The sequence below is a fragment of the Achroia grisella genome, unplaced genomic scaffold (assembly GCF_030625045.1).
Source record: "Achroia grisella isolate CSIRO2021 unplaced genomic scaffold, CSIRO_AGI_Agris_v1 utg640, whole genome shotgun sequence".
In the NCBI taxonomy this organism is placed as follows: Eukaryota; Metazoa; Arthropoda; class Insecta; order Lepidoptera; family Pyralidae; genus Achroia; species Achroia grisella.
This window is the reverse complement of record NW_026712977.1, coordinates 6,687,624-6,713,345: the sequence shown is the minus strand read 5'-3', so window position 1 is coordinate 6,713,345 and position 25,722 is coordinate 6,687,624. Positions and strand designations below refer to the sequence as shown.

Sequence of the window (25,722 nt, the reverse complement as noted above, 5' to 3'; positions counted from 1 at the left end):
ATTATTTTCAAGAAATAAATAACAAATGAGGAGGCTCATATGAACACAACAGATTAATTTTACGCATTAAAAATAAACCAATTTTATATACAAAGACTGTATGTTAGGCAACTACAACTTTATTAGAGCTACTAAAAGATAATTTACACATATTTTAATACAACTATTTTACCAATGTAGACAAGTAGGCAGATTAACGTTAAAAAATACGTTTAGTTCGATGAGACTTGCAAAAATTAAGAAGCCCGCGTACACTGTGGCACAAGTGATGCCTATTTTCCAATCTAATTGAAATTTATTTAAAGCCAGACAACCATACAGGGCAAACAATGTAGATAAAAGTGAGATAGCATTATATGATATACCACTAGAGTTCATCGTAACCTGAAAACAAAAATATAAAGACAAATATTTAAAATGTCTACTTATGTAACTAAACTTACAATGTAATGAGAGAAAGAAATAAATGTACTTAACATACCCAGTGATTGCCGGGTGTAGTAGGGTAAAATAATGATTTCACAAGCCATGGCAGTCCCAAACAGAGTAAGATGTCGAAGGTGTTTGATCCAATACAATTACTAATGCCCATTGTACCATTTCCTGAAAATATAGATTATTATTTTTGAATCAGCAAGACAGAAGGTGTCAAGGTATTTTAATTATTACTGACTGTAGGTACATATTATCCATTTTAACACAAATAACTCTTACATAAGTAATAATATTTATATAATGGGTGACAAATATGATAATTATGCTTCTTTAGCAGTTAAAGAAGCATAATTGTCATATTTATTATTTTCTCAATAATAAAGTATTAAATAAAATTTACCCTGATTTGTAACTAATACGCTGGAAACAGCTTCAGGCAAACTCGTTCCCGCCGCAAGAATAGTCAATCCAGTTATACTGTCTGGTAGATTCAATGTGTCTCCTTAGTATAAAAAATAGTGTGAAGTTATTGATAAATTGTTACATCTAAAGCATTAAATTTATATAAAGATCTTTTATGTTGTATGTACTTTTCTGTCAAATACAGAACACTTTAATGAAGACATATAAGAGAATAACATAGTTTTTTTTACTCTTGATTAATCCCTAGAGAATTTTCTTGCCATCTCACATACTAGTTTTATATAGCCCATTTCAGAGATTTACAGTAGCGATACATATAGGCAATTCCGTGTGTGATTAAAACACTTACGACCGTTTCATTTACGACATTTGCTCCATTTATAGTATAGGTGATACCAATTTGGAGCAAATGGGCCTCTTTTGCATAATGAATATTATATTTACATACGTCAGCTGCTTAATATAATAAAATACCGAAAGACATAATGTTATGAAAAGACTAGTTTAGCCGTTGTAATGCTTGTTAATTGTGTAAATCTTCTTACCATATATGCAGCTGAAATAAGTCTACCCGCCAATTTAGAAATATGGGCACTCAATTGCAACATAAAGTCTAATGTAGATATCACATGAATATACAGTATCATCAAAATAATCAATAGGTTTACGATTAGGTCAGATTGAACAAATACTATTGCTAGGTAATACCGAAATAGCAATAATAATATTGATAGTGTAATGGAGAGTGTGGGAGTATGTATTTTGTGAAAAGTATAAAATAAATATATGTCAGTCAAGATTACCAAGAATAGTTATTATCCAAGCGATGAGGTAAGATACTCCGCCGATCCATGAGATGCACATAATAAATGTAAGAGGATATAGGCGAGGGTGACGTCGGCAATCCGGAATTGTGGCCCATAAAAGCAGACTTATAGGCCAGGTGAGAACCCAGAAGAACTTTTTTAAGGAAGAAGTCTTCTCATCTGGCCAGGACCATATGGAACTTTCGTCACTGGTATCTGAAATGGCAGTATTATATATATTCCCTACATATAAAAAAAATGTGCGAGTATCTAAGAATAATTTGGACGTTTTTACTCAATTGAACTTCAACGATTATATGGATCTAATGATAAATGATATACACACAAAAGTAGATAATAGTTAGTCATTAAAATATATATTTACATGCTAAACATCTGTTCTTCAGTGGTTAGTAAACATTTCTACCTTACTTTCTATTTATTTGACTGTTTTGGCGTTATATGTATATTGTTTACTTATAGCTTGATGGTAATAAATACAGCAACTTTGGTCTCGTGGATTTAGAGAAAAAGTATCATGTAACGAATTAGGTATATCCTAATTCGATTAATGATAATTTTTCTCTAGCCAGCCAATTTTGCGGAGCCAGTTAAATGTAATTGTGTAATCAAACATCTAATTGCTAAATCCATTTACAAATATTCCTATTTTTACGTGCATACTGTCTGATGGTAAATGATTACTATAGCTAATAAAACCGCCCCTTAAGAAACCTTAATACTCTTGTTGAAAGACCACCAGCTGGTCTAGAGAAAACATTGGCAGGTAGTTCATTTCACAATCAGAGCGTATGCGGGAAGTAGCTGCTCTGAAACCGCACTGTCTGAGACCATTTATTAACTAACGTATTATTATATAATAAAAGGATTAAATTTCCATAAATCATTGCTCATCCACCTTAACGAAAGTATAATTATCTTCCCGAAGTAGACTTTATGTGCAAACTGACAACTTTAATAAGTTCACTGAATAAATTGTATTAAAAAACTGTAATATTTACCTGAAGCAGGAGAATCACATCTTTTTGTCATCTCCATTCCATTCTCCACATCATTTTCTGTGGTGTACATGCGCCGAGGACCATCCAGAGGGCATTTGTCTTTAATAAAAAAGACAAGAACAAAATAAAAAATTAAATGTTGCTTAATGCAAGAGGTAAAGTGTATAAAAAGACTTCATTTCAAATATGGTGTATAATTGAAATAAAAAATAAAAATTGTTCAAAGATGTTATTTAAAAAAATTGTCGTTTAACCATATACAAAAGTAAGAAACGATAATTAAACATCCGTCTCATCAGTAAAATACTTCAATCTGGATCCTCCAATGTCCATTACTCGTTTTGAGCATTGCAAAATTGAGAGTCAATTCATCAAAAAGCCTGCAATTAAGATCTTATCTATATGTTTTATTGTACATATACATGGACCGCGGAAGGACTTATGGAGCGGCTGAAAGTCAACTCCCACCTGACCTATACGACTTTAGTCTGAGGGCACCGTTAGGGGTTCGAACCTTGGGTTTTATAGGTATGAGTAGGAACTGTTAAATGTGAAATAGGACTCACCTTTGATTATTAGAGGTGATATTTCCGTGTATAATTTTTTCTTTTTTTGAAAACAACAAACATTTCTGAATAGTGAACTCAGCCAGCCATCGAAAACCATTGCTAAAAGGAAAAAAATATTTAGCTAAGTAAAAGTTATAGACATATTTTAATAAATGCCTAAATAATGATATATGATAATATATATATGCTTACTTATAATGTATACAGTATACATAAGTACTAGCAGAAGCGCTTCGTGCCAATATATTTTGTCGTCAAGTAGAGTGAGTATAAGGGCGATGACAGCAATCGCGTACATGAGGCAGTCCCGAGATATGGACCACCAGTCCAGATCGATTACCTACAAGTATCAGAAAAATTAATAAAAAATAAATTTGTACAACTGTCTCGAATTAGGCATATAAAAACCGCTTAGATATAATTATTTGAATATACATCATGTAGTGAAATTATATAGTGCTCGAGATGGACCTTCTAAGAATCACGAAGTTTAACTTGAGTACAGAAATACGAGACCATAGCATATCAAAATAAATTTATAAACATAAATTTTCATTAATGTAGGATTTAATCTATATTGATACAGATGTGACGTAATTTTACTCAAATAAGCTGGATTAATTAGTAATGTAATATACTCTTATTATTGTGAATATTATTTTAATATAAGACAGTATAAAAAAAATCTCCATATATAATTGAATCTCATTGATTTATACTTATTCTATTCTATTTAATATATATACTTTACTCGTAGAATTACTAAAAATCACGGGATCTTACTAGGTTTTGTTTTTATTGAGTTCCCGATATTTCGGCAGTGTTTCAAACAATAAAAATAAAATGTGGTAAGATCCCGTGATTTTTACTAATCATATACATATAATAATGACTGCGTCAAATTTACTCGTAGAAGTTTAGAGTTTACTCACCCTGCCAACAATCAAAGCACAACAAGCAGGTACAGCCAGGACATTGAATACAGCTGACCCAACTACAGCACCGACTCCAAGATCCCCTTCGGTTATGAACGTTCCAACACAGTTGATGAACAATTCGGGACAAGAACTCGCTGCTGCCATAAATGTAGCTCCAGCAATGTCCGCTTCCATATCCAAACCTTTCATATTTGGAAGATAATAAAGACGTTAGGTGAACTCATTTTAATAAGCAGCTGTTGTTTATGAAACGGGTAATGCAAAATGACTATTAACTTTAACATTATATCGTTATATGGCATCAGCGGTTGATATTTCGGACTTATGCGGCATACCTCCGTACCCTAGCAGATCTCAACCTTCAAATTGAAACACAGCTTACAAAGTAAACTATTTTGTAGAAAATCGCAGTAGCAGACAATTTTGTAGAAAATCTATTTGGATTATATTTTCCAAAGCTGCGGTTTTTAAAATATCCTTATTATACTTGTCTTATACTGCAGATGACTTTACTTGATTATTATGAGCTATGAACGCAATATTAAAGTTGGTAGTATTATATAGACGAGGTAAAGAAACCATTGATCATGAATTAACGAAAAGGGAGAGGATACGAAAGAAAAAATACATGAATGGCATGAAACATAAAAGAAGAGACTGTCTTTCATTATTACAGACCCAGTAGCCCAGATATTTAGATTTAGTTACAAATTTCAAGTTTTTGCTAGCAAGATTGAGTATAGACATTGAGTATGTTTTACAGCTTCATAATTAATAAATTCACTTTTATCGGATTGTGACTGGATCTGTAATAGCTTGATCTGGTTGTTAGTTAAACCAACCAACCGTATAAACTATCTAATTATCACGTACATAGTTGCGAACTGCGCATAGGTGCAACTTTGCCTCCATATCAACTTTATTTCCCATCGGTGCCAGATAATGACACGATTGTCCTGGGCTTTAAAATCAGACATCCTGTAATATGATAAATTTGATAATTTTACTCGTTATTTTGGTTCTAAAAATAATAATACTTTATGTCAATTTTAATAAGTGCATATCGATTTTGTACCTTCTGTTATAGTGAGAATGTACAAAAAACAATGTCAGGATATGTAGAAGCGGAAATTGTCCGCAATTCTAGCGAGCTCTTGAAATTGAAACCGTTGCATTTTTTCCTCCATATTTACTTGTAAAGAATCAAAATAAGTCAAACTATTATACAAGAATATAAATCAACACAAGAAAGTTCAAACAATTGTTCAATCGCAAAAAACTAGTAGGTAATGGGTGTTGTTTTTTACTATTTAAATTTCAATGCAATTATCATTGATATAATTATGTTGATCCGCATTAAATTATTGAAATGTTATGTACTTAACATGAGAATACCTTAGCTCTAGATGAGATATTACTTAAACTGCAAATAAAGTGCACAAAGTTACTTACGTTCACATATCATGTCGATGACCGGCACGAAGTATTGTTCGCAAACAGCGCCCAGTAACAAAAAACAGTACATTGCCAGCACACAATGCACTAATATGATACCCTGAAAAAAGAAAAGACTGATTGAAAGTTATTTTGCGTATAGGTAAGTAATTATTTGCGCGTGCACCAATACTAGCTGTTTAAATGCTTATTAATTAGAAATGTTCTGTGAAATTCGTCAATTTAGATTAGACATTCCATAAATTCATTAAATTTTTTGTTAACTTGTTTTGATTAGTGTGTATACTTTGTAAGTCTGCTACTCTAATACATGGCATAATGTGGCATCCGATAGATCATTCTGATTTGTTGAATTTGATTGAAGATCTCGCTTTTTTCTAATTTAAAAGTCATAAAGACAATATATCTATAATAAGCAAGAGCAGAATTTAAAAGTTCTTTTACAAAACTTTATAATTGTTAGTTCAAAGGAGTTGTATAAACTAATTCACATACAATGATGGTACTTGATTCCTATACTTTTTTTATAAGAATAGATCGTTTACACTTGTGCATAATTCATCTATATTACTAGATATAGTGGAAATAGAAAAGACTCGCATGGTCCCAAACTGGTTTTTATTTTTATATAACTGGAATCAAAACTCAAACTCACGGTTTACAATATTGAAATATGCTAATCGGTAATCATTGTATATATACGTTTAATCCTAAAGAGTAGTAAGCAAAAAATCAGGCAGTGTAGTAACAAATCGGAACTACTGTCACTGTGTGTGTTTGTCACCCCAAACTGTCACTTTTCATTTTAAATTGATAACGTGACCGCGCATGTAGCGGTAGTATAACAGTGTATACACGTAGCGTATATGCGTAGGTCTATAGAATTTTCTGGATTTAGTAGACTTGCAATAATTGTTTACGCACGGGATTTTCATTTAATGTTAGATATAGACACCTATAAATAGAACCCTTATATATATATATATATATATATATATATATATAGGGCAAGCAGGGGCAATAGCGCATAATGGCGCTCACCTCTGTAACTCTATCAAAATGGAATGTAGCAACACGCCATCCACGTTGCTTAAAGCACGAGGATAGGTAGCCTCTAAAAGACAACAATGCAAACAGACAGTTAGCTCGCGTCATGTGATCGTGAAGTGCGGATTTACGTTTGCGGCCAAACTGATCTAATTATTGCATAAGATTTTATGGCGGTAAATCTAAAATTTTAATGCATATTATTTAATTATTAAGTATACTTTTCTGATAATAAAACTATTCTATTTTATGGTAATGCAATCAATTATTACCGATTGCGCATGATTTTTTTAAATTTCTAATTAATTACAAAACGACCGGTTGAGGTTATACCGCTCACCTGAGCGCCATTACCCCTTTGTAACTTATTTTTTTTATTGTTGTAGATATGCTAAGAAAACGTCAAAGGATCTCCGCTAAAGTTGTTAGACCGAAAAGACCGATAAATACCTCCAATCAGCTAAAACTATGATTAAAATGAGTTTGTCCAAAAGAAAGAAAAAAAAACATGATAAAAAATCTTAAAGGAAAAATTTATATGATAATTTTTCAGATAGTGAAATAAAGAGCACCTTTGCGATGAAGACAGTAACGACAAAATGAATGTGGATGATAGAAATTATAACAAATGTATTATTTATCAGGAATTTGGAAAAAATATGAATTCTGGTATCGCTACACCATCTGAGGACTTTGGGCTCATGCTACATGTTCAGGGTGGGATTCGCAGATAGATACATATGTTACTTTATACATATGTTATAAATCTGCCAGAAAAAAGATTTAAATGTCAAATAAAACAGTTCCTTTGCAAAAAAGCTTACTATAAAATTGAAGAATTCGTTAACGATAATAATGTTTTTATAGAAAAACTTTAAATCTATAGCACTGACAATATTATCTTATTACATTAATAATGAGTGCGTAGCGACTTCTATGTTGATTATCGCATGCCTCTTACTTGTTATACTGTAATTATTTATATAAAAAAAACATCTATTAAAAAGAGCAACACACAAGTTTCTTGCTCATTCTTCTTGTGATGAATCTGCATTCCGAATGAGTGGTAGAATCAAAATATGACTATTCAAAAGTGCTTGTAATGAGTTTATTTGAATAAAGATTATTTCTATTTCTATTTCTATTTCTATTTCTACTTATGTATCCAAGGATAAAATATTTTTATTTCTAATTTGTCTTACCTCTAATAATTATTATTATTTTATATTATATTACAATAATTGAAATTGATTTGACATCTAAGCCTGTACTATATTTATTCAATTGAAAAAAGCAAATTTCACTCACATTACTCTATTATCACTTTCACATTGGGGATTGCAGATTTTACTTTTATTATTTAAGATTGATCTTATGAATATTTCTTTAATTAATATATTTTGCTGGTTATTAGACATTACCCCGTACCCTGAGCGGCATTACTCATAGTCAGGAGCAATTCCGCTCAAACATGTTTATTTTAAATAATGTCTTCCTACTACTAGTAGAATAAAGTTATACGCTTTTGATGTTAAATTGTTGGTTACTCAATAATTAAAGACTTTGTTACTTCTCTTAATTTTGATTTGCAATAAATAATTTATAAAATGCACCATGTTTTCCTTAAGTGAACGCCATTCACCCTTCTTCCCCTATATATATAAACACAAGTATATATATATATATATACACGACATTGTGCTCAAAGAGGTGTTTATATATATGTATATATATAAGTATAATATGTAAATAAACTGGTTTTAAAATAATTCAGTATAGTTTCTTGCCAGTTCTTTTCAATTGAATCTGTATACTGATTTGGACGGTACGGAAAAAATATTAATACAACTTTACGTTGATAAGCGGCTAAAATCAATTTATGATGTAAGGCATTTTAGATTTTGATTGATTTTATATGAATATGTATTTGTGAATGCGAATATTTAAATTGAAATATAGCGACATTTATTTTCAGTTCCGTTTTGAATAAGTAGTTTTGACTGCTGACTTGTCGTACGTGTTGCACGTATACATTTGTCATCATTTGCATCGTATTCATTGTGACCATTGTCAAGCTAATTCGAAACAGGCCGATCGATGTCTGTATGTTTACTTATAGGAACATTGTACATACAATTGTGAGAGATGTTTTAAGATCCAAAATAATAATAAATATTATAACAATTTGATTTTGAATTTTTAGAATTTACTTAAAGAATTTAAATTCGCAAACACGAATTCGATGCGACGCGATTTGTAAAATAATACACACGATTATTGCCAAGATGCAACATTACAAAAGATCAGAAGTGTTACCTAATATATGCAATTAAAATTATGTAAATGAATATTGGCATTATTTTATTTTTTCAATTTGTATCTTTGAGCAAGTTGTTTAGTTACATGTCATGACGTATAGTGCAAACATTTGTATTCATGAGTATGTTTGTTTGTATCGGTCTGGGTGTTTTCTGTGTACAATAACCACCACACTAATAGAGCCAACCAGCCCAAAGTAATCAACCAAAATAATATTACAATAATATGTAGATGTTCATTATGAATGTATGCACAAAACAAAAATGTATTTAAGCATTTCTATGAGTTGTCTATTAAACATAACACAAGCTTTTGTTAACTTGGAACTGGATGACGGTATGTGAAATATTCTGGTTTATTATAATTAATAAAATCCGTGTCTGCGTCTTAGTACATACCTACCCTTTACGACTAACCTGATATAAAGACGTCATACGATGTCTGTCGATATTAATAGCACTAAGGACAGTGCAAAATACATTGACAATCCCCTAGTTCCTCTCACGCGATACCAATTACTTAGGTCTTAGGTACGGAGTATATTAACTAATACTCTGTATCCTGCAATTCTACTGCAACGTCTCACCCTTCAAATCTAATAACAAGCAGCGCAGCAAGATGCTGGCGACTGATATTGATGAGAAAAACGTAAGCACGCAAGCGACATTACACATAATAGGTTTCTATGGCAACTTTGTTATCTCGCAAAGCATACCCACGGCTAGCAACTAATCAAAAAATAATATAAGAAATTTTAGACGGTCGCCTCTGCATATTTTTATCTAAAGGTAAAATACAAAAGAGTGCTACAATTTTAATTAAGTTGTACACATATTTTTATTGTAAAATTTGTCTTTAATTTTTTATCAATATGCAGAGTATTTATTATGAATGTTAGTGATCTATTATTAAATTGATTACATAATATTTAATTAAATACTGTTATTATATTTACAAATCTTTACATAGTATAAAATTTCGTAATATAATATCGCTACCGCTGTCTGTTCGCTTAGATCTTTTAAACTATTAAATAGGTTTTAATACAGTTTCAGCAGTGACTTAAGATTTAAAAGGAAGGGTTTATCTATAATATACAAATTACAGTAATTATAGAAAAGCCAAAAAAATTGACAATTTTATCATCTACCAACAAACACGATGAGAACAGTGAATAGAAGTTAAGTTGGGGTTCATATAAAACGCATTAGATAGTGATGTGTAACAATTAAAACACTTTACATTTACTAATTCTTAAACAGTATCGGTTTTTAGTACGTGTATGAATCGAGACGTAAGTATTAGGTTACTTTAGTCTCAATTCATGCAAGCGAAGCCGCCACTAAATGATAGGTAAATTAATAAATAGAAATGTTATAAGGAACAATACTATTGGGGTCTTGTCTATTGGCAGTGAATATTTTTGAAGTCCTTATGAAGTTCTCTAACACTTATGATTGCTATTATGTTAGAGAACTTCACTTCACATCAATAAATTTTTAAATTCCCAGTGCGTTTTAAATTTAATTATTACATAATAATGTGATTTTATTTTTTTAATAATTTTCTTCTGTCATCAGAGAATTAGTATTTTGTATCCACTGAATGGTACCTATTTGTTTGCTATTGTTCATCAAAATAAGCGGTTGGTTAATTCAAATTGATACAAATTAATATTGCCCAATTCCTACTATTTTAGTATTCGTGACGTACAGTAATAATAAATCTATTAGTTAACAAACATATTTTTTTATAATACTTACATGTTGTCTCTGTGAACGAGTGAATCCGTCAGGAGGAAATTCTAGAATAGCAGCCGGTGTACAATTTCTGTCGCTATCAACTATACCTAGAAGTTCCCGCGATGGAACACTTAAGAAACCTGCAAAAAATACACGAAAATAAAGTTCTTTATATAAATTGGAATCACGTACTCAATATAGCCATAGCTATCGTTACTTATTTACGAGAAAATCTCTATAAATGTTAAGAACTACACTGCTTTGCGGCAGAAGGAATATGTGATAAATGGACATGCACATGATACCTATATAATATAGTCAGACTTTGTAAAAATTACACTGCGTGCGTACCTCTGTCAATTTTAGCCGCCAAATAGTTTGTTCTGTAAGATGTATTTTGGTTGAAGAGTTAAGATAAATTAGTAATATTACAGAATAAGAAGTACATAAGTGTCTAAGTCCTACGGAATGGCAACGCAGTAATATCCGGAGTAACAAGATCCCTGGATGTAATTAGTTCTGTTCATATATATATATATATATATATATATATATATATATATATATAACTGCATTGGCCTGTGATCTGGCAGATTGTTCAGTTTCAATGACATAAAAAATATATAAAATTTTCTTATATTATTTATTGAACTAGATCTACCTGCTATATTATTTACAAACTTACCAGAGTCTAAATCAATTAGTTCGTCACTAGTTTTTACATTATTATAAGCCCACATGAACACAAAATATATCAATGGTATACCAAAAAACAACAACACCCTTATAACTACCGGATTTTTTGCTTTACACTGAAGCTGTCTAGTCCTTATTAACATATTTGCCATTTATTAAAAAAAAAACTAGGAATGAAAGTGTGACTAGAACGTTTGGAGAAATCGCGCCGTTGTTATTAGTTTCGATATACTATTTTTGTCAAATGAAAAATTCGAATATTTCGCTGTATATACAGCTCGTAAGCATTAGTACCGAAATTCCGAAAATAGGAGCAATAAACATATACGTGTTAGTGCTACGAATAGACAATACAGTACTGTAACAATTTCTTAGGGCCCTTAAGGAAAATGATAATTTATCGACAAATATTATTACATAGTGTCCTATCAGTGTTATCGGGTTTAATGTAAATAAACTACGCATTTTGACAGGCGCAGGTAGGTGCCTTTTAGCATCGGGATATTTATGATTATTCGAATAAGAATTACAAGAATAAAACACCGTCTAAAATGATTTGAATTTTCTCTATAGATTTAATGTGTTTGTAAATTTGGGCTTTTTGAAAATATAGTATATCTAGCGTTACAATCATTATAACGTCAATAAAAACGAACAATAATGACTAACAATATGAGTTTGAAATATTTTGCCATGACGGAGTAAATGTTTTTGTTTTGTTCCCATATTTTTACTGGTTCTCCGTCAATGCATTATATTTGCTCAGTTTTAAATGCCATTCCATCGACATTACTTAAAAATGCCACAATTATTCCTTCTTTCCCGGTGCTTTGTATTCTATTCGAAAACATTTCTTTGCTTCGAAGTAGATACGTTTGACAAGACATTGTGACCGAATCTTAATATATATTAATTATATTATCTATAAGTACGGTATTGTAGCCTTTAGACTCGATATCTTTAAGAGTGTTTACTCCCTTGTATATTAATTTTGCCCTAAATTATTAAATTTATTTGCTCTATTTTGTCTATTTAGGCATGTTGTGGATTTTTAATTGTAGTTAATAAACAGTAGAAACAATAAATAATTTAGATTATTGAGTTAAAATTCATATTGGTCCATCTTAAGGCTACAATACCATAGACAGACATAGTATAAAATGCATGCAATGAATGCAGTGTTTAAACCAGATATGTTCTGTTTGGAACTATGTACCTACAAAGTTTAATAGTAATCAACATATTTGTCAGTTTAGGTTATCAACACAACGTTGAGCTCTATGATGACTACTGAAGATATCAATAGATTCTTGTATTTTATTCATTTGTATATTTAAGGTTAAAAATAGTCTAAATTTCAACCATTGGTCATATACAATTCTTCAATAATTAATTATCTAACTACATAAATACTTACCTATATATAATAATTTTATAGTTTTGTTTTTAATAAAAATATCGCAATACACTTATATAGATAAATAGTGAGTATCAAGGTTATTGGGATTAATCATTCTTATTATGGATTTACTAGCGTTATAACATGATGTGGGTAACAGATACATATATCCCTACAATATACTAACTAATGTATTTAGTATACATTTAAATATCGGAATTTCAATTAGGGAGTGAATTAAATTAATTTAAGTTCGTTTCCAAATTCTAAGTGATTCCCTAATTGATAGTGAATATATGTAGATACTATTTTTGGAGTTCAACTTATTAGGTGTTATTTTTGATGTTAAACTTCCTAAACTTTTTCCCTAATAATATATGTAGGTATACATCGATAACAGAAATGGTCAAGGTTATATTTTTTAAAATAAATTTTAGCCACACCCGGCCGATCTTTGTTACTACTTCGTGCACTGTACGAAGTTGTTACAAAGATCAACTATAGCTACCAGATGTAGCATATTTTATTGTTATTTCTCACACATAAGAATATTGGAAAATAAACTTCCTACATTTGTGTGGTTCAGGTGTTTCTGGTAGTTGACTGTATACAATTTGTGTGGAAGAGAATATGTATACGAGAATATATGTATATTCTCTTGTACTACGGACTCAGTCTTCCAAGTACGGAAGTCCTGTTACTATTTTATATTACTACTTATACTTGCTTTTTATTTACATCTGTATTAAATATGAATAATATTTAATTTTTGGAAAATATATTAATTTGTTAAATATAAAATGTCTTAACGCAGTGTTGCTTTTAATAGAACTTTAACTTACTTATATTGTTATCTGTTCTACTATAAGTTTACGAATAAAAATATTCCATTAAGAATATTAATCTAAAGATTACGTAGACGTCACGTCAAGTGGGTAAGGGAACTTTCCATTATTTGCGTCAGGGACACAGGTATATCGAGCACATATTTACAATGGAGTCATAATATTGATAATTATGACGATCACTCTCACACTCCGGATATAGGTACAAAGATTTTACACATTTAACAGTATCAATCTAACCAGAGTTTGTGTTATGGGTACTGAACAACTGATAGTTGTGTTTTTTTGTGAATACATACATATTATACATATAAATAATACCTTTCTGGGTAATACAAACAATTATACTCATTATTACAAATATTTGTATCGTACAAAGAATCAGACCCCCAACTTTGGAAGTAAGACGGTATCTCGCTAGCGGTAAATCGCTAAACCACTAAGGCCGTCAAATGCAGTTTTTTTCTAGAATAATCATATCGTACTTGCTTCTGTTTAGATTTTTTGGTTCCTCATGAATTAAATTACTTTTATTTGCCTAGAACCGTAATGTACCGTACCGTAATTCAATCTAATTTTTAGGTTTAGTATTGATTATTTAACTAACATGTCATAGGTCTGAACTGTAAAAAAAAACTTTTAACAATTAGACTAGTAGTGACTTATTTTTAAAGACATGTAGTGATGGTATTTGGTAACATTTGTGAGATTTTCTAGTGTAACGTAACATATTTTCAAATTCTGTTGGGTTTTTGGTATTCCATTATAGTTTTTCTTTAGTGGTTCCAAATTTTTACTTTAATACATAGATATATTAGATTTGAAATGCGCATGAAATTTTGAATAACACATTGTCACTTGTTGACCCCTTTCCTCCATCATTACTTGCTCCAATCAGTGATACCTATAACTAAGCTTAATAACGTCAATATTTCTTATCATCACTTAAGATACGCCTACGCAAGTAGTCTATGATTCACAGCATCGCTACTTGGATTGTAATTCATGCTTAAATCTTTTAATGAACCTTAATTGACTGTTGCGTGCCGCCTATGTACATATGTGTCGCACAAGAAGGGCCACCGAATTGACGTTTGACCTGATAGATTATTAGAAATCTGATTTCGTTGAGCCATATCTCAGATAGTGTAATTGTCTTAAAAGGTGTCAATAAAGTAGTCTTTAAATTGTAGGTATTTGTTTATGCAATATAAATAAAAAATCTAACATTTGTTAAGAAGTAACTTTAGATTGTATAACTTAAAATTCAATTTAAACTCATATTATATAAAAAAATATCTTCTATTTCTATTTTTCTATCTAATCTTGTTGTTTTTCGGAATTTTAATTTAGTAATTTTTTTACAAGTGTGCCGGAACTGATTCAAAATGGCGGAACATTCTGAAACAAATCGTACTTATCTTCGTAACTTGCCAGTGATGTAAGTGCTTATGTATCATGATTATCATCATGAGACGAAATGAAAATAAATACCTATTTGATAATACGAATAAATATTAAACAATCACATTTTACATAAGTGCTTATTGACTGCACTTATCACAGTGCGCCAATGCACTTGGAATTTAGAAATCTCAGTTTATAACATACATAAATACTTATAGCCGTCTTTTTACGGATTAAATTACAGTAGTTCTTTTGCACAATTAGCACTGCTATAAGAAGTTTATTTCCAATTTATCTTTATGTAAAATTTCACTAAGAAAACGGATCTCAGGAAATTTAGTAGTGTAACAAAAAACAACCAAAAAGAAAACAAAAAAAGAGACACAATTTCGAAATTATAATATTAGAATAGATAGAACACTACGCCTCATAGTTTTTAGTGGTAACAGTCGTTACAAATTTATTGCATTTATTAAACGTTACATACGTTGATTTAGGTTTATGAATATGAATTTGAATTAGCATGAGTGTTATGAATAAATTCTGTAGTACGTAGGGTATGTCATAGAAATCAAAGTGCGCTATTTAAAAAAAGAACTTAATAAATGTTCTAAGTAATGTATATTCTCTATTATTTTCTATTTATTCGGTTTGCTCTTGTCAAAACGGTCGTGGTCCATCGCATGGGAGATCGTCCACGAGGTCTAGTGCCGTCAACTCTACCCTGTACGACAAGGCGCTCTATGGATGAATTGTTTCTACGCGAGACGTGACCAAAGAAGGTAAGGATGCGCGATTGTGTTAATGTAGATAGACGCTACTTAATGCCGAGTTCTTCGAGCTCAGCTTATCCATAGCGTTTCATGCATAGGTAATAAACCTAATTTATTGTGTAAGTAATTTACATCTCCTTTAATATTCACAATATTATAATATAAATAAAAATTTTAAAGACATAGGTACCTACTGTCAATCTGAAAATGATTGCATAGTTATTCCTCGATTGACTACCATTGAAATCTATACATAAAATATATCCTTTCTCTCTCGATACATAGAAGATATATTAAAACTATTATTAAGAGAATAGAATAATAGTATTGGAAAACTTTAGCAATGTGACGGAACCCAAAACAAAGTTTCTTAGATTTTTCTGATACTCTGTGCGTTTGTGCACGCTAATTTCAGAAACTTATGTTATGGTATGCTTCACCAAAAATTTTTGTCTCTTCAGAAAAAAAGTTAATCTGCGATATATATAGTTTGTTTTAAAATACCACTTTATATGCTATTTCGTCTCGCACTTGTTGAATCAACTCGTCAATCTCTACTCGTTATGGCTACTACAGACACAATTATGTATTCTCTTTACAACTATATAGCCAGATGATGAGCAAATACCTAATGTCGCGAATTCATGTATTTCGCTGGAATTCGCAAGCATTTCGCTTTTCGATGCTCACAATTGAAACCAATGTGGCAAGTAGTCTGCCATCCGCCGTCACGAGTTCACGGGTTAATTGTGTTTCTTTCGGTATTTTTTCCGAACCGAAATTTTAGTCAAAAATACTAATAGACATATATTTTTTTTTGTATGCCAGCCAGATTTGAACCCTCCTTTGAGTCTAAGTCGGAGTAGTAAACGAAAATGAAAGTTTAAAAGTAATTACTTTACTTGAGAAAAATTGATCATAAGTATACCTGAAAGCAATTCATTCGACACAACGATAATGGATAGTGGATAGATACGTTTATAAGTTTCTTTTAAAATATTACTAATGTTATTGGCATGAGATAATTGTATTTAAAATCTTAGATATATGATACACGGCATTAAACTCCCAATAGTTGTAATGGGAGTTCCATATTCGAAAGTCAGCCTCTTCTATATTTAAAAGCAAATAAGGAAGAAGGACATTCATAAATATTAGTCTTCCTAGATTTGTACAGACAACAATATGAGGGATATCACTAGACTAATTATTTGTACACGTACTACTTTACATTGTTATTAGAGTTTTTATCTAACATGACTTTTGGCACGAAGTATTGGTAAAGACAGTGTTGGGAACGTTGAGTAGGTGCGAGTGATCGGCCACCAACTAGTGTAGCATCATTGTGATGTTCGCTTCGGGAGTCACTCCCGCACTGCGGCTGAGTGCCGCCCGACGTACCTACGTGTATTGTATGGAAATAAATAATTGCCCCCCGTATTCTTCTTTTGACGAGCTCTCCGGCGGGTCCATTATGTCCGTTTGAGCGTAAACGGTGGCATTCGGACGCCAGTGGCGACGTCCTCGGTCGCCTGCGTCCTGCGTCGCGCTCCGCACAACACCACGACAATATGAACACCTCCGATCGAGGTACGACATCACACTCTTACATTCTCCTATATGGTCAAGTGAGAACTCCGATGTAATTATCTTACCAGAGATTCTGTCACACTTGGCGCAGTACACGTATATCTACGTATCAAGGTTATCAAAGGAGGTCGGAAGTGCGTCTAATTCCCGGTGAATGGCTAGGTCACTCAGTCGTAAGTGAATAGAATGAACGCAGGGAAGAAGAATATATATCAGCAGTCTGGAGTGCGGGTTATTGAAAGTGAATTTAGTGTTGCATGTACAAGCATAGGAAACCCGCCGGCAGTTCCGTAAGGTGGCAAACGATGTTAGTAAGTATGGAACACTGAGCAGCATCATGGCTTTCAATAGAACAGGTACGAGTTCTTTTATAGGACTGAAACGCTACTTGTGATTCAAGACTGAATTGTTTATTTACATTCCCGCTAAAATTGTTCTTTGTGTAAAGTATAGTACACACAATGTATAAAACCATTTATGGTGTTTACGAAAACCTAAAAACAGGTGTGGCTACAAAAAGCTACTTATTTACAATGCCTGTTGACCTTTCTGGAAACGAATTAGTGTCGATTATGCCATAACGGCGGTTACAATTACAATTACATTATTGCTGGCATAGGCCGCACCTTAGCCAGAAGTAAGTGATTGTACTTATCTAGTGTATTGGATAAATACATGTACAAATAAAAAAAAAGTAGTAAAAGTTGCGCTTACTTATTTGTGTTTGGTCTTGCAGAACAAAATCTTTAATTTTCACAATAAGTGAGCCGTACATTTATACCTACTCAATTGTAGGTAATTGATGTTAATATCAAGTAATTGAACTCTAGTTCCATTTCTATTCTTAGTAAAATCAGCTGAAGTTTATATGATAATTTTAAATTCTATCACCAATCTTACAACATGTAGCTATAGAACTTAAGATACAATTGAAAACTATTAAAATGTGTTACAATAGTCAATCGTAGTGAAGATAAAAGAAAATCGAAATTCTATCATCTTAAGATTTTTTGTTACTACGGCTACTAAAAACGGACAAGAGTGAGTGATATTAGGTAAATTTGCTTTATAGCCATTTGCCTTGGTTAGGTAGCCGTTCCTAAAGTTAGAAGGGGAGGCATGAGTTCCAACTCGGCGCCTCATCCGGTCGCTCCTCGCGCAAATTGACAATTGGTCGTCGTCGCCTCAGGGCTGTCAACGAACAAGGTTGATCTCTATAGGTCTTCACGTGACTTATAAGTGTCGTTAGCTAACGCTATAAGAGCCAATCGTCTTTATTTGATATACAAAAATAGCATTTTAATTCCCATATTTTAAAAAAATCTTTAATAAATCAAGGATGACATGGGCACATTGAATAGAATAGGCACATGTATAGGTGCATTAACAATTTTTAATACTAACATCTCTGTCAGCGTTTGATTAGGTAAAACAAAACCTATTTTTTATTATTACCGATTTTTTTATTGACGAGATAAGAAACAGACAGAACAGGGGATCGAAAGACTTGTGCGGCGTTAATGCGGACTTCCTGCCTCTTTTGATCTGTCAATTTCCTTCATAGTGCACTTGGTGATGTGCGAATGTCTAAACGAGACATGACACGCATAATTTGGCACATACGTTACTTTAGAGTACCACAGAATCCTAGCTGCTTGCCCCGTCGTCTTCTCAAATCGGTTAATCCAGTTAAACAAGTTATTTCAGTGGTCATTTGAGACAATTTATCCACGATTTGCTTGTTGACTTTATCATTTGCGAAGAAGCGGTTAATAGGACTATGGTAGATGAACATTACTTCCACTGGAATTATATTATGAAGGATAATATGCTATTATTTAATAATTGTAAGTTAACTCCATATATTTATTAAATATTGAACTATATTTAATTGATAATTATACTACAAATTAGTACTTATTGAATAGTTAAATATAAGATTATCTAGAACAGATGGACATATTCTATAGTTACGATAGGTTTCTGGTTATAAATTTTTGTCATCTATAGACAGTAAATCAATTGACATTGGTATGTGTTAACAAAGAGGTCAAAAGTACCCGTCCCTTTAAAATGTCTAATAGAATTGACTTCTTTATTATCTACATGTTTGAATAAACATTTCCTAACTCATAGCATATTACATTATAATAAAATAAACTTTATGGTTTGTAATCCGATTGGAATAAAAGAAACACAAAGTATTACATTAGACGTACTAGAAAATTTCAATTCAGTGTTCAAGTCTGTAAAACATATAAGAATTATTAAAACTATTTTGAGCCTACCTGCATAAGAACAAGGTGTACCTACAATTTACAATTCTACTATTTATGTGTAAAAAAAATCAGAGATGCATGTATGATATCATCAGAGTAATCAGAGTGTAATCAGAGTTACATACAAATGTGTTGTACGTATCTTCGCGATATTCTAAAAAACTTCGAAACAGATTTTTATGTGAAATTATTCGGGTTGCCGCCGGCTTGGGTTTTATGTTCACTGTAGACGACTTATTTTATATAATAATCCTGTATAATAAATCATAAACGTTACATTTGAGTGCATCATAACGTAAAAGTTTACTATCCTGAATTATGGCCAAGATGTCGTGACTTCAAATGACCAACACAAACATCAGCTACAAAGCTGAAAAGCTCAAAAATATAAATTGACACAAAAGTGTTAATTTTCTAATTTGACTATCTTTGAGTGAAGAAATCACTAATATGAAACTAAAAATAAATTCGACAGACAGACAGGGTGGTAGGCTTGCTCCCTGTCACTTTGGATTCATATAAGTATGTGTTGCGATTATCACGAGAATTACAGTTGGCAATGACTCTGACTACCTAGTCCAGACGGTATATGTTGTTTTTGTTGTACTTTCACTTATATTATAAAAAGGTGAAGTTTATGAGTTTGGATGGTCGCGGTAATTACCGCGACCATCCAGCGACCAGAACGGTTGTAGGCTACATACTCATCACGCTACGACCAATAGAAGCGGATCTACAAAGAAATTGTTACAAAAATGGATATAATGTGATGACGTAGACGTTTGTGTAGACAAATTTGGTCGGGTTCGATAGCGTAATATATGTATAATTATGTATATGTATATAATATAATTTGTATCAGATGGGATACTCCGCAACTGCACGCCGCCGGCCATCGACGACTTTCCAGCGGGGCTGTTCACGGAGCAGCAGCGGCAGCACGGCGCCATCGTCCTCCATGCACTCATCTCCATCTACCTCTTTGTCGCTCTCGCTGTCGTTTGCGATAAGTTCTTCGTACCTGCCGTGGGTAAAATATGTCAAGGTGCGTTCTAAAATTTTGTAACACTGAAGAAAGTTATACCTTTCTTACTAGCTGTTACTTTGTGTACCTTTTTTGAGGTAATCAAGTACGTGAAATCACGTCATGTTTCATTACAATTTATCTTGGCCTTTAGTCATGTAAATATAAAAAAACATTCAATGCATTCAATATTCGCTATGTATTCACAATATTTCAAGTGTAATCGTAGAAAATTCAGCAATGTTATACTATTAGACATAATGAGAGTATTTTTTTTTCTATTACTCGCTAACAGTTGTAGAAGCTCATAGACAATTAAGACAATACACACGCAGTGCAGGACGACGATATTATTCGCTGATGATTTAAATTTATGTAGAAAATTAAATAAAAACTAGTCAGAAGTTTTTTTATTGTTTTTGGTGTAAGTGGAATAGATTGTCATACAACCTGACATCTTCTTTTTCATGGTAACTGACGATCGCGTAATCTTGTAAAGCCCGTGATATCACTCATGTATCACCAGTCCGCAGGACTAATAAAACATGCTGCCATATACTGTAATTTTACTGCCATATCTCGACCCTTCTACCAAAAAAACAGCTTACAAAGCAAGATGTCTGACGGCTGAAAAAAGTAAGACATATGTTTTATAAAGGAACATACAAAAAAATCTAAACATTACTACATAGTATAAAACAAAGTCGCGGTCACTGTCGGTCCCTATGTATGCTTAGAACTACGCAATGAATTTTGAAGCGGTTTTTTTAATAGATCGAGTGATTCAAGAGGAAAAAAGACACTCCAATTTTATATATATGTATAATATATATAAAATTGGAGTGTCTTTTTGTAATGTTGAAATAAACGTTTCTTACTACATGCATATGAATATAAATACGGTACATACACCAAAATAACATTTTTTACAATTTTTGTTAGACTGTCTGTTTGTTCCGGCTAATCTTTGAAATGGCTGGACCTATTTTGACGGGACTTTTATTGGCAGGCAGCTGATGTAATAAGGAGTAAATTAGGCTACTTTTATATTAGAAAAATAAAGTTAAATTCTACACGGACGAAGTCGCAGGAACAGCTAATATATATATAATACATGTACACCCGTGCGAAGCCGGGGCGAGTAGCTAGTAAAATTATATTGTACTCTAATCTATATTAGAAAATTCGTATAAGATTTATTTTCTAAATATTTTTTCAACTGGAGTGTCAGCGATAACGCGTTTATAGGATAATCCCTTTATTGCGTTGTCTTTTATGAATGTGTTTGGTTAGATATGGACAAGTCTAGCGAAACGTTTACCTCTGATTACATCGTCTGAAGTTACAGACCTGTGTAACGTATCATGACTAATAGTAATAATATTTTAGCTACATATACTTGGGTTATAATTGCTAAAGTGTCTATTTCTCTGTCAATCTGTTACTTTTTCGAGATCAAATGGATAATGAATCTTAATGAGATTTGACGTGAACATAGAATTTCTCTAAAATGAGCAGTAGAAATATAAACATTTAGAATAAGTTATGTTGAACAGTCAGTACAGACTAAATTATCGCAGTATTGTCATATAATGACTTAATTATTATTTAAGTGTATAATAATGAAATATTTACAGCGCTGAACATGACTAACGACGTTGCCGGCGCGACATTTATGGCGGCGGCCACTTCTGCACCTGAGCTTTTTGTGAATGTGATAGGCACATTCATCACTGAAGGCGATATTGGTGTGGGCACCATTGTCGGTTCTGCTGTATTCAATATTCTTGCCGTAGCTGCATGCTGTGGTATTGGAGCTGGAATGGTTTGGAATTTTTTTCTTTATTTATATACTATTTGATACAGAATTGATACTTTAAATAGTCCTATTTACGTGTGTAGAAATTAATATTGTTTTCTAAATGATATTTAAAGCTATATTGGAGACATTGATTGTCAACAATAGTTCTGAAATACTCCTGATCTCGATATTTTGTCCGAGGCTAAAATTCAATTTTCTTAGTTGGGCGTTTAATAATTATTATATTATGTGCAGGTAGTGCCTTTAGATTGGTGGCCTTTGACAAGAGATTGCCTTGCATACGGAATTACAGTGTCAATACTAATTTGTATTATGCACGACGAATATGTACAGTGGTATGAAGCATTTTTACTTGTTCTTCTATATGGAGTTTACATTTGTATTATGTATTACGACAAATCGATTCAACATTTTGCTAGAGGTAAGTCGAGTATCAACTAGTTTGTAGTATTCAGTTTGGAGTAGAGTGATCAGTTGATATCTAAAGAAAAAAATATGTTCCATTTTTAGCAAGCTGGAGGTTTATGTCAAATGTATTGCACAAAAAAGATGAGAAACAGGACAGCTTAGAAAATGGTTTGTTAATTTTTATATATCATTTCATTTTTTCTCTATTTAGTTAGTAGTAAGACATTTCTTGGATTATTTAATTTTTCAGAAGTTAAAAATGTTAAGTCTTCTCCATCGATTAATAAAAACGATTTAGATATGGAATATCACCAACGTAATGGAAATATAAAAACTACCTTATCTCCTTACCCAGACATCAATGAAAAGAATTGTGAAATTGAGTCATCGCAAATAGAGAAAACGTCACTGGGCGAAATTGGAAAATCCATAAATAATGATGTTGAAACTAGAACTATCGACATGGATATTGTCAATCCAGAAGATAATGTCAATCAGTCAAATACAGACGAAATTAAAGAAGCAGGTGATGATTATGAGCACTCACTTTGGAAGTGGCCGACAGGTAGAAGTTGTCTTACAAAGGTATGGTGCCAATAGTTAATAATATAATAATCGTATTAAGAATTGTTGATGCTATAATTTATAACTCTTAAATGTTTCAGACTACTTGGATTGTGACATGGCCCATTCACTTAATTTTCTTATTTACTATCCCAGACTGCGAAAAGCCTCGATTTAAGAATTGGTTCCCGTTGACGTTTATGATGTGTATTGTATGGATAGGTTCGCTTTCTTACATTGTTGCCTGGATGATCACTATTATCGGTAAATAATAATTGTTTTTATTATATCAAAATCTATTTTCTTCGAACATTTATTTTACTATAAACAATGCAAATTATATAGAATGTCTCTATTAAATTACCCTATTAATACGTATACTAAGTAATACAAACAAAAAAACCTATATTTACATACATATATTTATTTTTAGGAGATACATTAATGATACCAGATTCCGTAATGGGAATCACGTTCCTTGCCGCTGGTACGTCTGTACCTGAAGCAGTTTCCAGCGTTATTGTAGCTAAACAAGGTAAGAAAGTTAATCCTTAGAAAACAATTAAAAGAATTTTACTATTATAATAAGCAATGCTTATTTGAATTTGTCATTTATATATTAATTTACCTCACAGGTCATGGATCCATGGGAATAAGTAATTCAATTGGATCAAATACATTTGATATTCTTTTATGCTTGGGACTGCCATGGCTCATTAAAGCGTCACTAACTCCAGCAGAGCCGGGACACTATTGGGTTAGAAATTACTTTATTGTACATTTTTCTCATTCTTTAAATTGTGAAGCGAAAAAAATACCTACATCGTGTAAGCATTGCGAATTTTGGTAATGTTGATATATTGCAAAAGCAAAAAATCCTAATCATTTAAAAAGTATAATGTTGCCATTTTTTTATGCTACCGCGAGTGAATAGACTTAAAAAAGTAATGTACGCGTCTTCTCATATTTGTATCTACTAATAATTTATAGATTTACAAATTAGACTCATAGTTTTAGCTACATTGAATATTTGATTTAGTTTATGTTATTCACTAAAGCGATCTTTTGTGTTTTGCAAAAATGCGATGGTATTAAAAATGTTAGTATTTGTTTAAATATTGAATTTGCTAATTTTGTTTATGATTTTAATGTGAGTCGAATGTCAACAGGTGAAGATTAACTCAATGGGCTTGGAGTACTCGGCGATATCTTTATTGTCTACACTACTCTTGCTGTATTTGACATTTTGGTTCAACAAGTTCAAGCTGGACGCGGCCGTCGGTCGTGCATGTCTCGGCATGTACGCCATGTTTTTGGTGCTCGCTACCTTAATTGAGCTGAATGTTTTCTTCCCCGTTAACATGCGTACGTGCAAGAGAACGGAACTGAAATCCTAATCTAGTGTCTAAACGAAAATTGAAAATGAACTATAAAATTAATGAACGGTGGTATCTCTAGTAGTAAACAGTGCGTAAAATACACCAAATAGTAGTGCCTAATAAGCTTTTGAAATTAAGGTATAATTAAACTTTTATTTAAATTTGCGCTGCCCAATACAGTTTTGAAACATTAGTATTTTTATTTAATATATCAAGCGTTAATCTGGTTTATTCTTACTTTATAAAAGTATTAATTATTGAGAATCTTTGTTGTAGTTTTTTACTGTTGTACCTAGTATTGTAAAATGAAAAAAATGAACATTACTGAGATTGTAATTCTTTATTATTTTTATACATGACATAATGTACAAAAAACAATAATAATTATATAATATATACCTAACAAAAAAATTTAATAACTTTGTATGTAATTTAATAAATGTCTATAATTTTGTTAACTTTTAATGTTATATACGTGATTGATAAACAGTATTTATATTTGTGGTGTCATGAATCTCAACAGTGTTCTTGTACATAATATATACTACGTAACAGAGTTTTAAGATTAATTAAATATATAGATTTTTATTTCATTAATTTGTTTTATTTCAAAACCAAGTTGATCATGTAGAATACATACCATTGTGTAGTTTTTGTAACATAAGTAGGTAGGTATAATATTTCAGTTAAGTAGATAGTACCTTCATTTAATAAATTCAATATTTGTTAATAAACAAACTTATAATTTTATTTATTTTCATATCTTATCTATAGCACAGA

At 31.7% G+C, this 25,722-nt stretch overlaps 2 protein-coding genes across 4 annotated transcripts; one reads left to right on the top strand and one right to left on the bottom strand.

Moving 5' to 3' along the window:
* Positions 1-132: 132 nt before the first annotated feature.
* On the bottom strand, positions 133-11,860 carry LOC131849198 (sodium/potassium/calcium exchanger 3-like). 2 transcript variants are annotated; one of them, XM_059199208.1, is made up of 11 exons: positions 11,442-11,860; positions 10,778-10,896; positions 5,646-5,748; positions 4,188-4,375; positions 3,448-3,595; positions 3,253-3,354; positions 2,687-2,785; positions 1,662-1,880; positions 836-937; positions 482-603; positions 133-384 (listed from the first exon to the last, which is right to left on the bottom strand). In XM_059199208.1, the coding sequence occupies exons 1-11, from the start codon at positions 11,602-11,604 to the stop codon at positions 169-171; spliced, it is 1,581 nt and encodes a 526-aa protein (XP_059055191.1). In that variant the 5' UTR covers positions 11,605-11,860; the 3' UTR covers positions 133-168. The 2 variants fall into 2 exon arrangements, with proteins under 2 accessions (XP_059055191.1, XP_059055192.1); XM_059199209.1 differs by lacking the exon at positions 11,442-11,860 and having other exon boundaries at positions 5,646-5,764; positions 10,778-10,868.
* Positions 11,861-17,260: 5,400 nt separating this feature from the next.
* LOC131849197 (sodium/potassium/calcium exchanger 3) lies at positions 17,261-25,125 on the top strand. Of its 2 annotated transcripts, none has more exons than XM_059199207.1 (10): positions 17,261-17,466; positions 20,608-20,790; positions 22,407-22,594; positions 22,826-23,012; positions 23,102-23,167; positions 23,355-23,584; positions 23,665-23,827; positions 23,997-24,098; positions 24,199-24,320; positions 24,733-25,125. In XM_059199207.1, exons 1-10 carry the CDS (start codon positions 17,448-17,450, stop codon positions 24,958-24,960), a joined length of 1,488 nt encoding a protein of 495 aa, XP_059055190.1. In that variant the 5' UTR covers positions 17,261-17,447; the 3' UTR covers positions 24,961-25,125. The 2 variants fall into 2 exon arrangements, with proteins under 2 accessions (XP_059055190.1, XP_059055189.1); XM_059199206.1 differs by having other exon boundaries at positions 23,250-23,584.
* Positions 25,126-25,722: the final 597 nt, after the last annotated feature.